This window comes from Nematolebias whitei, chromosome 17 (assembly GCF_014905685.2).
Source record: "Nematolebias whitei isolate Nwh7 chromosome 17, NemWhi1, whole genome shotgun sequence".
In the NCBI taxonomy this organism is placed as follows: Eukaryota; Metazoa; Chordata; class Actinopteri; order Cyprinodontiformes; family Rivulidae; genus Nematolebias; species Nematolebias whitei.
The window spans coordinates 39,689,234-39,702,821 of NC_056514.1; the positions used below are offsets into that span (position 1 = coordinate 39,689,234).

Here is a 13,588-nt window from a genome sequence, read left to right on the forward strand (position 1 = left end):
GAGATGAGCCGAAGCGCAGATCTTCGGCTGCTGCTTCGTGACGAGCTCAAAGGTTGCTGCTTTTTGTACGTTCCTGTTGTGTTTTTGTGACAATAAAGCTGAACCTGACACGGCGCCGCTCTCCGTCTCTTATTGGGAGAAGAAAAACACGACAAAACAGCCGAAATCATCAAATCTAGCTTCAAGTCAGCACAAATGACCAAAAGATGGGCGGGACGGGGAGGAGGGGTCACCTCCTGTAAGGATCCAGTGAGAACGCTTGCTGCTGAGTGATTTTAGCTGAAAACAGCTGAAACTGTTTCATCGCCAACTGTTGCGAGCCGAGTGTGAACAGCTGAAGGGAGCTGAATAAGCTGAATGCTTTCTTCTGCTCGTTCGGTCAGCAGACGCTCGCTCTCCCACGACACTGAGCTTGTTTTATTGTCCGTGAGTCTTCAGAACCGCTGCGTCTGGCCCGTCACCCAGAACCTGCCGGAGACCCCCAGGGCCCGACAGCAGAGCTCCTCGGGTCAGTCGGGCTCAAAAACTCCTCCACGACGAGGAGGAGCTCATTTAGAATGTTTAACAATAATTCGTAACTAAAGGGAATAAACCAACGGTACTTTTCTCAGTCAGATGTGAATCATCGTCTAGTTTTATTACTTCGTTAAAGATTTGAACTTTTGTTGCTGCTAAAACAATTTATTTAAAAGTGACGGATCATGTTTGTGTCGTCCAAAAGGACCATCTGAACAGCTGATTCCTGCAGGATTCAAGTTTTATTTTTGTCTTTTTATTTTCAGGCTGGGCAGAACGGTGGCTCAGTTAGTAGAGCCGTTTCCTCTCGGCAAGCAGGCTGCTGGTTCAAATCCTGGTCCAGGGGCCTTTCTGGGTGGAGTTTGCATGTTCTCTCCGTGCTGCGTGGGTTTTCTCCGGGGGCTCCGGTTTCCTCCCACAGACCAAAAACATGCATGTTAGGCTGATTGGTAACTCTAAATTGTCCCTAGGTGTCCAGGTGTCCCCCACCTGTCCCACCGTGACTGCTGGATACGGGCACCAGTGACCCTCTCGTCCCAGAAAGGAAGAAACGGACAAGATGGATGGTTTTATTTTCGTCTCTAAAGTTCTGGTTCTCTGGTCAGAACCTGAAGCAGCAGAACCTGAAGGTAAATCCACTGATCCATATCTTTAAATTTAATTTAATCTGAAGCTCAGGATGGAAACTTCTTATAAAAGACTCCGTCTGTTCTGGTTCTGAATGAATTGGACTGGGTCGGGTTCAACGAATCCAGAACCAACCGCAGATACTTTTTGTAAAAAGCTTTAAATAAGAAAACATTTGGTCCTTTAATTGGCAGGTTAAACAATAGCTCCGCCCCTGGCTGTGATGTCATCAAGAGGGAGGAAAACCACAGATGAAAAGTTTCAGTCGAACCAACTTGAAGAAAAACACAACGAGCCGCGGTACAAAATATTTTATTTTGCTGATCTTAAAGAGAATAAATATTTAGGTGGACAAGCTGCAGCGGCTCAGAGGGAGATGTCGGAGGAAACCTGCAGCTGCTGACCCCGCTTCCACTTGGAGCTGAGCCGAACGCCGTCCGTCCGTCTGTACGGCTGGTTCCGTAAATCTGAGGAGAGACCAGACATCTGACGCAGGTAAACGCTGACGTTTAAACCAGGAAGCTGTCGCATGTTTACTGTGAGTCCTCAGTGGTCCTGCTGCAGATTAATTAATTCAGATGAGGGATTAAGAGAGCAGATTGTGTTTGACTCTGACATTATTCTAGAAGTTTCTGTTCTCCGTTCAAAGCAGCAGAACCTCCAACCTGAGCAGCTCCAGTAGGTGGAGATGTCGCGACAGTTTCTCATCCGGTCTAAAGCAGAACTTCTCGAACTGGACCGTCGCTGAACGTTTTAATTTTTATTTTTTACTCCAAGCAGAACTACCATTACAAAGCCTTGGTACATCCCGGACCTATTTTAGGGGCGCACAAAACGAGATTAACAGAGTAAGTGTGGAAAATGTAAAGATGTTTTATAAATGAGTTAATTCATCAAGTGTTGTTAAAGAGGTGACGTCTCTTCGATTCTAAAAGCAGGACCGGTGTTGTACCAGAAAGTGTTCAGGCACCACAGGAGCGCACAGCCTGAACACTTTTGGGTACAACACCTGCTTCCTGTTTGATGCTAACAGCCCGTTAGTTTGGATGTTTCTGCTGCTTTAGGTCTTGGAGTCAATATTTGATCAAGATCCCAGTGAAGGTATTGGCCAGTTTCAAAAGTTCATAAATATCTGCAGAGCTCAGTATTAGAAATTATGACAAACTAATTTTTTACAATTTTTATTTGCTAATCTGGGTGTGATAATCTAACCAGACTGAGTCAGGTCCTCTGGACAGATTCTTGTTGAAACGTTTCATCTTTTATCCAAAGGACTTCTTCAGTCTGAGGAGCTGCAACAAACTTACTTCTCAGTGTGGATCAACCAAAACCAGCTGATCACATGCTCAAGAAGGACCATCAGCCTAACAATGGATCATTAGCACCTGATGGCTGTTTACTGTTCACAGAGGGCTGAGTGATACTAGCAATCACAGCATTGTAAGAGGGGGACAGTTGAACCTGGAGGCTCCACCCCTGTTTAATGATGGACGGTTTCTTTTCACAAAGATGGCCTCCTTTACTCCTCTCTCAAACCATCGTTCCTCTCTGTCCAGGATGTGAACATCTTCATCCCTGAAAGAGTGACCTCTGACCTGGAGATGAGTGTAGACCGCAGAGTCCTGGCCTGATGATGTTGATCTTCTGTGCTGGTCCATCCTTTTGGCCAGTGGCTGTTTAGTTTCCCCGATGTAAGACTGATCACCCTCCTGACACTGAACAGCATACACAATATTACTCTGTTTGTGCCGGGGGACTGGATCTTTGGGATGAACCAGTCTTTAATGTATTTTGGGGTTTAAAAGCCACTGGGACGTCGTGTTTAGAAAATAAACGTCTCAGTTTCTCTGATACTCCCTCAACATATGGAATGACCACTGGTCTGGGTCTGGGTTCCTCCTTTTCACCTGATGCTGACTGGAGTCCTGTTTGGGTTTCTTCTCTGCTTTCAGGAAGGCCCAGTTAGGATATCCACATTGCTCTAGAGCCTGTCTTGTGTAGGATTTCTCCTTCTGCCTGGCTCCTGAGCTAGCGGGGACGCTGTCTGCTCTGTGGTACAGAGTCCTGATGACTCCTAACTTGTGCTCCAAAGGGTGATGGGAGTCAAACTGCAAATACTGGTCTGTGTGGGTGGGTTTGTAAATGTCCTCTACCCCACAGCAGACCCATGTTTCAACAAACCCAGAGGACCCGACTGAACCTAGTTAGATATTTAAATTGAAAATTGTATCCCAGATATTCAAAATAATTTTTATTTGTCAAACTGACAAAGCTCTGCCCCAAATGACCAAATTGTATTTAGTGTTTAAAGTAAAGCCGACTCTGCTGTAAATCCTGTGAACCTTGATGGACATGACAGACTCTCTGGAGGTGTAGACGTTGGGCCATGTGTCCATGGAGAAGATCCTCGGATGAGAGGACAATGATTTGTGTTCCACTGGGTCGAGTTCTCCCAAGACACATGGACCGACGCTCAGCTGTCCACACCTGACCTCCAGTCAGCTTCACTCCTCAAACCAGTTGGAACAATGGATCAACAATTACTTCAGCTATTAAAACTAGACTGTAAAATACTGTAGGTTTAGTTTTTATAATTTGTAAAAAATTAATTTTATTAACGCTGCATTGCATTCTGGGTAAATGACAGAGTATGGTTGCTCCATTCAGCTTTATCTGACGATCAGCCTTTAATTTGACCCAGAGCGCGTGGGAATGACTCGGCGTTCACGTTGGCGCCAGAGCTAACGGTGGAAGAATCCAACAGTGTTAGCATCAGCGCTAACAGTGTTAGCTGTGAGTTAATTGCATCAGCGCTGATTTTTTGTTCATTCGTTCAACTTTTATTTAGACAGGTTAATCACCTGAGCCTCGGGGACCCATTACAAGAGGGTTAAAGGTTAATGGGGATTAGTGCCGGAGCTACTACACTAAACATCACAAGTTGAATTTAATTTATCATTTAATTTTCCTCTGGAATTAAAGTATTTTAGAATTGAATTCAAATGAACCTATTTTGCTTAAGGATTAATACAAAATAAACATTTGTCTCTACTACAACCGTTGTACGTCATCGCCCCAGAATGCATTGCACCAGTGAAATAATGGCGACGTCCTCAGATGAAAAATGTAATAAACATATAAATTTTTAAGTCTTTCGGAGTTTTCACGAGTCAAATAACATATTCAGGCCAATGTGTGCAAGTAGTCGAAGATCCCTTTAAACATCTCTGAACCCTCAGGAAGGAGGGTAAGGAGTGTGTGAGTTCACATTGCTGTGGTTTTAAAGCCTGGAGCTCCAGATGTTCAGAGAGAAACTGAAGCCCAGAAATATGACCAACCATAAAACCTGTCGTCCATGAGGCTGAACTGTGACATCAGCTGTAGAAAGAAAGGGCGACGTTTTTATCCGAGCTGCTAGCTGCTAGCTAGCTGCGACTGCCGGATCGAGGAGTTTTATTAACGCGCTCGATGTGAAGCTGCGTGAACGTCTTCCTCTCACCTGTGATGATGTCCTCGATGGCGCCGTCCTTCTCCTCCCTCACCTGAGAGGACACCTGTCTCCTCTTCAGCTCGGCGATCACGTCCATCTGAGGCAGTCTGGACTTGAGCGGACCCTGAAGCAGAAAAACCTTCAGGTTTATTTGGACGTTTTTGTGGTTTCAGATATTTTGCTAACAGACTCTCACCGCCTGGTTTCCTGTGGGTTCAGGTTTAGTTGGAGTCGATGGCACCTCAGAGACCAGGACATGTTTGTTCTCCTGCCCGGCCTGCTGTCAGAACAAAGAAAAACCCGATTTGTGAGCAGAACTTTGACCCCAGGTGACCTTTGACCTCTGACCTTAAACGCCCGGATGAACCTGACGAAAACCGGGAAGAACACGGTGGGCGGGCTGCTTTTAGGATCCTCTCCAAAGTATTTCACGGTTGACTCGTAGACCTCCTGCGGAACAAAAAACCACTTCAGAACCAGAACCGGACCGCTTGGCGTGGACATAATGGGTTCTACTGGAGCGGACCTGAGCGGTTCTGCCGTCGGCGATCAGAGAGTCGAGCAGCTGAGAGTTCCTGCGGAGGAAGTCCTGCAGGACAGCAGGATCTTCCTCTGCAGGGACCTGAGTCTTCATCGCCTCCATCCCGCCCTGCAGATCCTTCAGGTCCAGCAGCACACTGTCCAACCAGACTAGAGACGGGCCAAACTTTAGTTTTCATCCTGCAGAACCAAACTGGACCGCCTCGTCATGAAGGTTCTGAACAGAGTTTTTAAAGGACTGAAAACTTTTGTACCAGTTTTAGCAAACAACTGATATTTACCGACACTCTGTTCTGACAGTGAACGCATCGTTTGTTTTCTCTCCTGCTGACTTAAATCTGACGAGCGGTTCTCCAACCTGCGGCTCTGGAGCCACATGTGGCCCTCCAGGCCCGTTCTGTTGAAGGTTCTGACCCGTGTGACGTCACAGGGCTTACCGAGCGCAGCCTTGTCCAGGAAGTTGAGCTCGGTGTGGAAGCTCTGCAGCTCCGGGTATCTGTCCTGGATGGTGCTCACGATGAAGTGCAGCAGCGTCTGCCGGCGGTCCGTGGACTTGGTGTCCAGCAGCTGGGAGACGGGTCAGAACAGGAAGAACTCATCGACCCAAACACACACAGATAAACTGTAGGAACGGTCCGGTTCCTCACCAGATCTAAACTCTGCAGGCGGAAGCCGTACGCCGGGCCTCGCTTGCTGCTGTTCATGAAGTTTCCAAACGCCAAAATAATCTGAGGTCACAAACAAACATCTCCTTCAAAATAAGAGTTCAAATAGATATATTTAAAATAACGTTTTAACTTTTAAAGATCGAGACACAAAAAGTGTTAAAAACAAAACTAGCTATGAAACGTTTTACCACGACCACCTCGGTGATCATGGCGTTCTGTTAGCAAAATATTCCCACTGCTGCCAATGGAGTCAAACCAGTTCAAAATGGCCGTCATAGCTAATTTCCTGTAGAAAACAAAGAGAGCTTAAGGTTCCAGATGCAGAGCTAAAGTTTGGTGTGGTAGTAGCTGAGAGTCGTCCTCAGCAGACTGAGCTCTTTCAGGTCATGTGATGATGAACTGGTCTCAAAAGTCCACTTGTCAAACTGCACAAATCACCTGCTGCGGCCGGATCAACTTGTCGGTCAGTGTCACTTCTGAGACTTTCTCCAGATTCACAAATGCTGCGTTCAAGGCTGGTGAAAAGCTGGGACTTCTGAGCCTCACCAGGTTTATTATGACCGCATAAACTGAGATTAAAACACTATCGCTTGGATTAAAGTTACTGGATTACAAAATGTGAGTTTAGTGAACTGTCCGGCTGAAACGAGGTTATTCCGTTAGCACTCGGAGTGTGGGTGAGGGACTCTCAGCTACTACCACACCAGGTATCTGCAAACCGGACCGAGTCAGAACCTTTGCTTTGGCTAAGGTTGGTTAGCTGTGGCAGCCATCTTGAATTGGATGTAAGAGTGCATGTTTAGTTTTATTCATATTCCTCCAGCGCTTCATGATATTTTGCTGACAGATGTTACATGATCGCCCGCGTCTGTTTGAAGAGGTTTTAACGTCTAATTTCAAAACGTCTGAGAGGGAAAGATAAAAACCTCTAAATGTTTGTTCAGTCAGGAGCTCCAAACAACAAAAACAAACAAACAACAAACGTGTTCACCTCCAGGATCTTCTTCAGTTTGTCAGAGGACTTGATGGACATGGAGGCGGCGATGACGGCGTTCAGTTGCTGGAAGAGATTCTGGTTTAATCTTAGATCAAAGGGACTCCAGGAGGTCCGATTGGACCTGGACTCACCAGCTGGATGTTCTGGACGCTCGGAACAAAGTTCCCCATGAAGGTGAGGGTCCGGATCCTCTGGGAGACCCCTGGGATCCGACCGAAGCGGACCATGAAGCGCTCCTCCTCGCTCAGCTCGTCCAGAGACCGGCCCTGGGCCTGGAAGTTCTGGATCAGTTTCATCTCCTGGTCCGTGGGGACGAAGCGCTGCAGGAGTTCCAGGAAGTCCAGACTCAGCGCCTCCAGGTCGTACCTGCGGGGTGGAGCAGAGGTCGGAGTTGAACCGGCGGGCCGTTGGCAGGGAGGAGGCAAAGTTTCAAACGTACGTCTCGATGGCGCTGCAGATGTCCGACACGGACGTCCCCTCCTTCCTCAGAGTGATGGCCAGGTTTTTGGCCCTGTTGGGCTCCAGTAGACCCGCTTTACTGGGAGACTTGGAGGTCATCTTCCTCTTGGGGGTCTCCAGGTCCACAGGGGGGGACTGGGCTTTGGTCTTAAACTGCTCCTCAAACGCGTCCATGTTCAGCTCCTGCAACAGAACCAGCTCGTTGATTTATGATCAGAGTTTCTGGGTTCAATCAGAACCTTGACCCGACCTGCAGGACCAGCTCGTCGTTCAGTTCACTGAAGATGGTTCCCGGCACCTGATCTGGTTTCAGAACCTCCCAGTTCAGCAGCGGCAGCCGGTACTTGGTCTGAATGGGTTTCTTTTGTTTACAGCCTGAAAGAAAACAACAACAACACTCAGGTTCACGTCTTTCTGCTGTCGACCTTCAGGACGGCTGCACGGACCAAGTTCTGGACCCAACAAGAACCGAAGAGTTTCTGCAGAAGCAGCTTCTCTCTGGACTCGGTGACTCGAAGTTAAAGTTTCTGTCGTCGTCTCGCTGAACTCCGAGTGTTCGTAACAAGACGCGCTGGAAATTCACCTGGTTTTATCGGAACCTGTCGTCTCCCCGTGTGCAGACCTGGACCAGTTTTTAAAGGACCATCATCGAGGCGTTCAGACTCCAGTGTTTCCTGTCAGAGGAGAGCCCCCAGCAGGAGTCCAAGTCCAGCGGCTGATTTATCTGTTGTTGACAGAAAGCTGAAGGAACGGATCTAAGCTCAAAGTTCTCAGTTTCTGTTGAGGACGACTTTCGGCTACTACCACACCGAACTTCAGCTCATCATCTGTAAAGCTGAGCTGGAGCAGGTTTGTGTTTCAGATCAGTGAGCTGTGGCAGCCATCTTGAACAGGGTCGACTTCAAGCAGCCGATAATGTGTTTCTGAAAGTTTCATCCAATGTTCATGAGATATTTTGCTAACAGACAATTACATCATCCCCCGTCTTTCATGGTGGCAGACAACAAGGAAGGTTAAAAAAAAGAATTAGTAAAAGTTCGTTTTAGATTAGATCCTGCAGGGGGTTTGAAGACTCGTCCCACTGGAACGAGACCAGAACCAGGACTCTGGACTGGGAGGTCTGGGTTCTCCTCGTGGACCTGTTGGCCCGACTGCAGAACGAGTCTGAGAAGATCTAAAAGGCTGCAGTTCTTCAAGGTTTACAAAAAAAAAACATTCTTAAGAAGTTAAATTATCACAACAATCTTTGATCTTCAGGAGTTTTAAATATTTTACTAAATATTTTAAACTCTGGAAAAAACTGAATCTCATTTAAAGTTTTTTATTTTTTGAGCAGACAAAACAGATTTCAGTTTAAAACTTTAAAACTGACCAACCTGTCGACGCCGTCTGCCGGGTCACACCACTTCCTGGAAGCTGTGGAGGAGGCGGAGCTAATGGAGGAGGAGGGGGAGGAGGTGGGGGAGACGGAGCTTCAACTGAAGGTGGCGAGGAGGAAGGAGGAGGAGCTTCTGTTCCTTCACCTGCAATGATGAAATGTTTGGTCAGAAGTTTTCATACAGGAAACAAAGTCCATCTTGCGTCGACGAGTTCAAGTTGGTGACAACTATTGATGCGTTTAGCTACAAAAACAGCTGAAGTGACTGGAAAGGTCGTGTTAAACCTTCGGCTGTATTTGTTTACCTCCACAGCCGAATGTTTCCAGGTCCAGTCTTTGTTTACAATCAGCGCAGACCCACATTTCAGACTTTATGAATATTTTTGTGGAAAACTAGAGGATGAAAGTCAAACTGCACCGTCTGACCTCTGAGGATCTCTTGATGGACCACCTGGACCTCCAGCTGTCCAGAGGTGGAGCGCTCCACCCGGAGGAGACCCTGCTCCACCAGAACCTGAACGCCGAGCTGCAGCTCCTTCAAGGCCTCCAGAGACCCGAGCCCAGCCAGTTCTGGAGTTTGGTTCTGGAGCCGGGAGCTGGACTCATGAAGACTCTCCTGCGACACACAGAGAGGTGGGTTCAGACATTCTCTGAAGACCAGAATCAGAACCCAGTACCAAAGGATGTTGCACCTTCAGGAGCTCCGCCTCCTTGTTGGTGTGGAGCAGCTTCTTCTCCAGCTCAGAGACTTTGTCCATCGCCTCCTTCTCGGCCTCCTGCAGCCTGCAGCTCAGCTGGAACAACGAAGACACGTGAAGCTGAAGGTCCGAGCAGAGTCGGACTCTTCTCACGTCGTTTGTTCCACGAAACGACCTGAACTGAACTAAATGGATTCTATTTGAATTAAAGGTCATTAAAGGTCAACAAACTGATCGATGAGCTGGTCCCTCCTCTCGACCTCCTGCTGCCTCCGGCTCTTTCAGGGGGCGGGTCGAGTAAAAACACGAGTGTTTCTCTTCTGGAGGACCGTGGACCTCAGGCTGGCTCTGCCTCGACATGAACATCAAGTTCTGAGCTAACCAGGACCTTTTCCTCACCGGACCTAAACGAACCCATGCAGAAGGCAGCAGGTGTGTGTGTGTGTGTGTGTGTGTGGGGGGGGGGGGTCCACCTGTGTGTTGTGCTCCTGCAGCGCCTCCAGGTGCTCCAGCAGGTTGCTTTTGGACTCGGCGTCCTCCAGCAGAGCTCCAACGTCGAACACGTTGTCCAGGTAGGCCTGGATCTGGACCAGCAGCCGGTCACTCTCCGTGAACTTCAACCTCTGAAAAACAATCCAACGTCAGTTTGGACCTACAGATCCAGGACCGGGGGTCAAAGGTCACGCTTGCCTCAAGGTAGTCGTCCAGACCGTGTCGGGTGAACTCGTACTGAAGGTGGACTCTGAAGTTCATGTTCTCCACCGAGTGGACCACGATGTTGATGAACTGCATGCAGGCCACCTGAGATCAGAACCGCAGGTGAGCCCGGGTCTGACGGAGACCAATCACAGGTTTTAGCTCTGATTTTGAACTCGTCTCTTCTTCTGCTGTTTTCACTGAACCACTTCCTGTTGGACTCAAAATGTCCTCCTGCACTAGACGGACGTTCCATCATCAGAAAACAGCTTAAAGGATCAACTCCTCACACGCTGACCAGGTTAACAGACAACCCTCTGAAGGGATGGGAGGGAGGGTGATTTGCCTGTGAGTTCTACAAATCATAAAAAGGCGTGGACCGTCTTAAGAGATGGTTCAGTTTGCTGGACGTCTGGACGACAGAACGGACAGCAGGACACATGAGGATGTCAAACTGGGACAAACTGATGTGGATGGAGGTCCGTTGGACCTTCCTGAACATCAGAAACAAACGTAAAGATCAGATGTTTACCATGAAGTCGATGTTGTTGTCTTCATGGTGAAAATACTCCATGAGCTTCTCGAAGCGACGTCTCTCTCCACAAACCTGGAAAATAAACCTCGGGTCAGAACTTTCTCCTTTAGTGTCCAAACGAGCAGAACAGCTGAGATACTGAACAGAACCTTCAGAACCCAGACCTCTGGTAGAAGACCTGAGTGAAGCAGAACCGCCCCGCATGAAGAGTTGTTTTTTATTTATTTATATTTCAGGAAGCTTTTAAACAAATTTTTACCAACATCCAACCCAACGCGTTTACCACAGCGACCAGTCGGACCTCTTTGACGTTGTCGAAGGCGGCGAGGATGATGTCGTGGCCTCCTCTCACCAAACACACGGCCGCCAGCAGCTCCAGAACCAGAGCTTTGGTCCTGACAAGACGAGACGTTACTTCAACCAACAAACTGGACCTGGTTTACTCCTCTACGGTTCTGTTAAGATGAAATTCATCATTTCTGTTGTTTAAAATCAAACATCATCAAAACGGATCAGACAGGTTTTCTGGTCCAACTCTGGATGAACTTATTAACGGAAGATGAATCGACAGCAGCCGTTACAAAACGGTTCAGAGAAAAACAAGTAAAAATTGAAAATGTTTGATTTAAGGGACGAAGTTTGGGCCAACAGGAACAGAAACAATTTAATAAAGTGGTCCCAGTCATCTTAATCTGGTGGATTCCAGTTTGTAAATATAAATAATGAATCTTCATACACCAAAGTTAGTCATGGAGTTCCTCAAGGTTCAGTGCTTGGACCAATACTCTTATATACGACAACACAGACGAGACTGAGGTTTTGGTTTTTGGACCTGAGCACCTTAGGAATGAATGTTTCAGTCTTTCTCCCTCCTTAGATGCATTAATCTGTCCTCCAGCTCTAATGTTAAAAATCTTGGTGTTATTTTTGATCAGGACATGTCTTTTATCCCCCACATTAAAAACGTTACTAGAACCTCCTTCTTCCACCTGCGTAATATCACTAACATTAGAAACATCTGATCTAAAGATGATGCAGAAAAACTGGTCCATGCATTTGTCACGTCTAGACTGGACTATTGCAATGGTTTATTATCTGGGTGTCCAAATATTCTTTAAAACGTCTTCAGTTGATCCAAAATGCTGCTGCCAGAGTCTTAACTGGAGTTACTGGGAGAGAAAATCTTACTTCTAACCTACAAAGCTCTCAACAACCTAGCTCCATCTTATATTACAGATCTTATTGTTCCATATTTTCCTAACAGAGCACTTCGCTCTCAGACTGCAGGTTTACTTATGGTTCCTAGAGTTTCCAGCAGCAGAATGGGAGAAAGATCTTTCAGTTCTCAGGCTCCTCTCTTGTGGAACCAACTTCCAGTTTCTGTCCGTGAGGCTGACACATTGTCCAGTTTTAAGACTTTCCTTTTTCATAAATCCTATAGTTAGGGTTGACTTGGGTTTCCTGAGCGATCTCTTAGTTATGCTGCTATAGGCTTAGACTGCTGGAGGACAAACTGACCACATGTTCTCTCTCTGCGGAGTTCTTTACTTGCTCTATTCTCCCTGTTTGTAATTATTTCTGTCTTAACGTGTTTTTTTTATCTTTCCTCCTATAGAAACCACACCTGGACCATAGAAACCACACCTGGACTATAGAAACCACACCTGAACCTGCCATTCTGTGTTTGTCTGTTTCTACTTCCTGTTCTCTCAAACAAGCCAGTTCGCTCGTCCTGGTCCTGGTTCTGATGGAGGTTTCTTCCTGTTAAAGGGAGTTTTTCTTCCCACTGTCTCCTCTGTTCTTGCTCAGGATGAGAGACTGTGATGAAGTGAAGATTCAACACAATCTGCTGCTTCTTGAGATCAGTTTTACTGACTGACTTTTAAAATGTGTGTGAATGTTTCTGTTCAGTGAACTGAGACGACTTCTGTTGTGACTTGGAGCTAAAGAAATAAATTAAAATTATTCCTCGTCAGAAGAACTTTAATCATAAATCTGTTTTCAGCTAACGGTCAAATTAATATTAAAATATTTAGAGTTACAAAAATCAATTAATGTGAATCTCTTAAAATGTAATTATCGACTAAAACAAGATGAATCTGTCCCAAAACACCTTGAAAATGAGCGTTTTTCATTTAGTTTGAATGTAAATAACTGTTTGAATAATTACTGAGTCCGAGTCTTCAGTTCTGGAGGGGCTCACCTCGGGTTCCTGTCGTTCAGACTCAGGGTGATCTCGTTCACGCAGCTCGGATGCTTCATCACCAGGTTGAACCCCGACTGAAAGAAATTTAATTCATTTAATATCTCGCTGGAGAATTTAAACTAAACCGTTTAAATACAACTCAAGTTTTTAATTTTAAATTCCAGTAGATTTTTTGTTTTGTTGCAGATTATTTGGACAAACAGTTTTAAATTAGCTTTTTGATCAATATTTTATGATAAAAATTGTCTTCTGTAATTAAACACTGAACTTATTTTAGTTTTATTTTCAATAAAGAGTGGTCCCTTCATTTCCTCTGTTTGTGACAACACAAAGGTCAAAGGTCATTGTTACCCGGTAGTTCATGATGGCCCGTAAACACATGATGCACAGATGAACGTCGTCCTTCTGACTCTGAGAGCTCCTCTGACCTCGCCTGTTTCAACAACAAAACATTCTTCGACAACATACCGCTGAGTTCTGAAGGCAAGCTGAAAGCTAAATGTAAAACAATGCTAGCTAAAAGTAGCAAAACGCTAACTACAAGTATTGAAACAAGCTAAAACTACAAAATGCTGTCTAAAGCTGTTGGTAGCAAATGGATAGCTAAACAAAAACAAAACGTACAAGTAGTAAAACACGATTGAAAAGTAGCCAAATGCTAGTTAGCAAATGGCTAGCTAAAACCTAAAAGTAGCCAAATGCTAGTTAGCAAATGGCTAGCTAAAACCTAAAAGTAGCCAAATGCTAGTTAGCAAATGGCTAGCTAAAACCTAAAAGT

General features: G+C 46.1%; 1 protein-coding gene across 1 annotated transcript in view; it reads right to left on the bottom strand.

Annotated features, from left to right (window-relative positions):
- Nucleotides 1-1,483: 1,483 nt before the first annotated feature.
- The window catches only part of fmnl1b (formin-like 1b), a 21,063-nt gene continuing 8,958 nt past the window's right edge, over nucleotides 1,484-13,588 (bottom strand). The window contains 20 exon segments of the mRNA XM_037691272.1: nucleotides 1,484-1,610; nucleotides 4,643-4,757; nucleotides 4,833-4,913; nucleotides 4,982-5,083; nucleotides 5,160-5,323; nucleotides 5,611-5,740; nucleotides 5,821-5,901; nucleotides 6,833-6,901; nucleotides 6,970-7,204; nucleotides 7,278-7,480; nucleotides 7,548-7,672; nucleotides 8,674-8,820; nucleotides 9,102-9,291; nucleotides 9,368-9,469; nucleotides 9,847-10,015; nucleotides 10,017-10,174; nucleotides 10,602-10,676; nucleotides 10,906-10,999; nucleotides 12,808-12,884; nucleotides 13,162-13,243. Coding sequence (XP_037547200.1) covers nucleotides 1,510-1,610; nucleotides 4,643-4,757; nucleotides 4,833-4,913; nucleotides 4,982-5,083; nucleotides 5,160-5,323; nucleotides 5,611-5,740; nucleotides 5,821-5,901; nucleotides 6,833-6,901; nucleotides 6,970-7,204; nucleotides 7,278-7,480; nucleotides 7,548-7,672; nucleotides 8,674-8,820; nucleotides 9,102-9,291; nucleotides 9,368-9,469; nucleotides 9,847-10,015; nucleotides 10,017-10,174; nucleotides 10,602-10,676; nucleotides 10,906-10,999; nucleotides 12,808-12,884; nucleotides 13,162-13,243 — 2,500 coding nt within the window. The 3' untranslated portion in view covers nucleotides 1,484-1,509.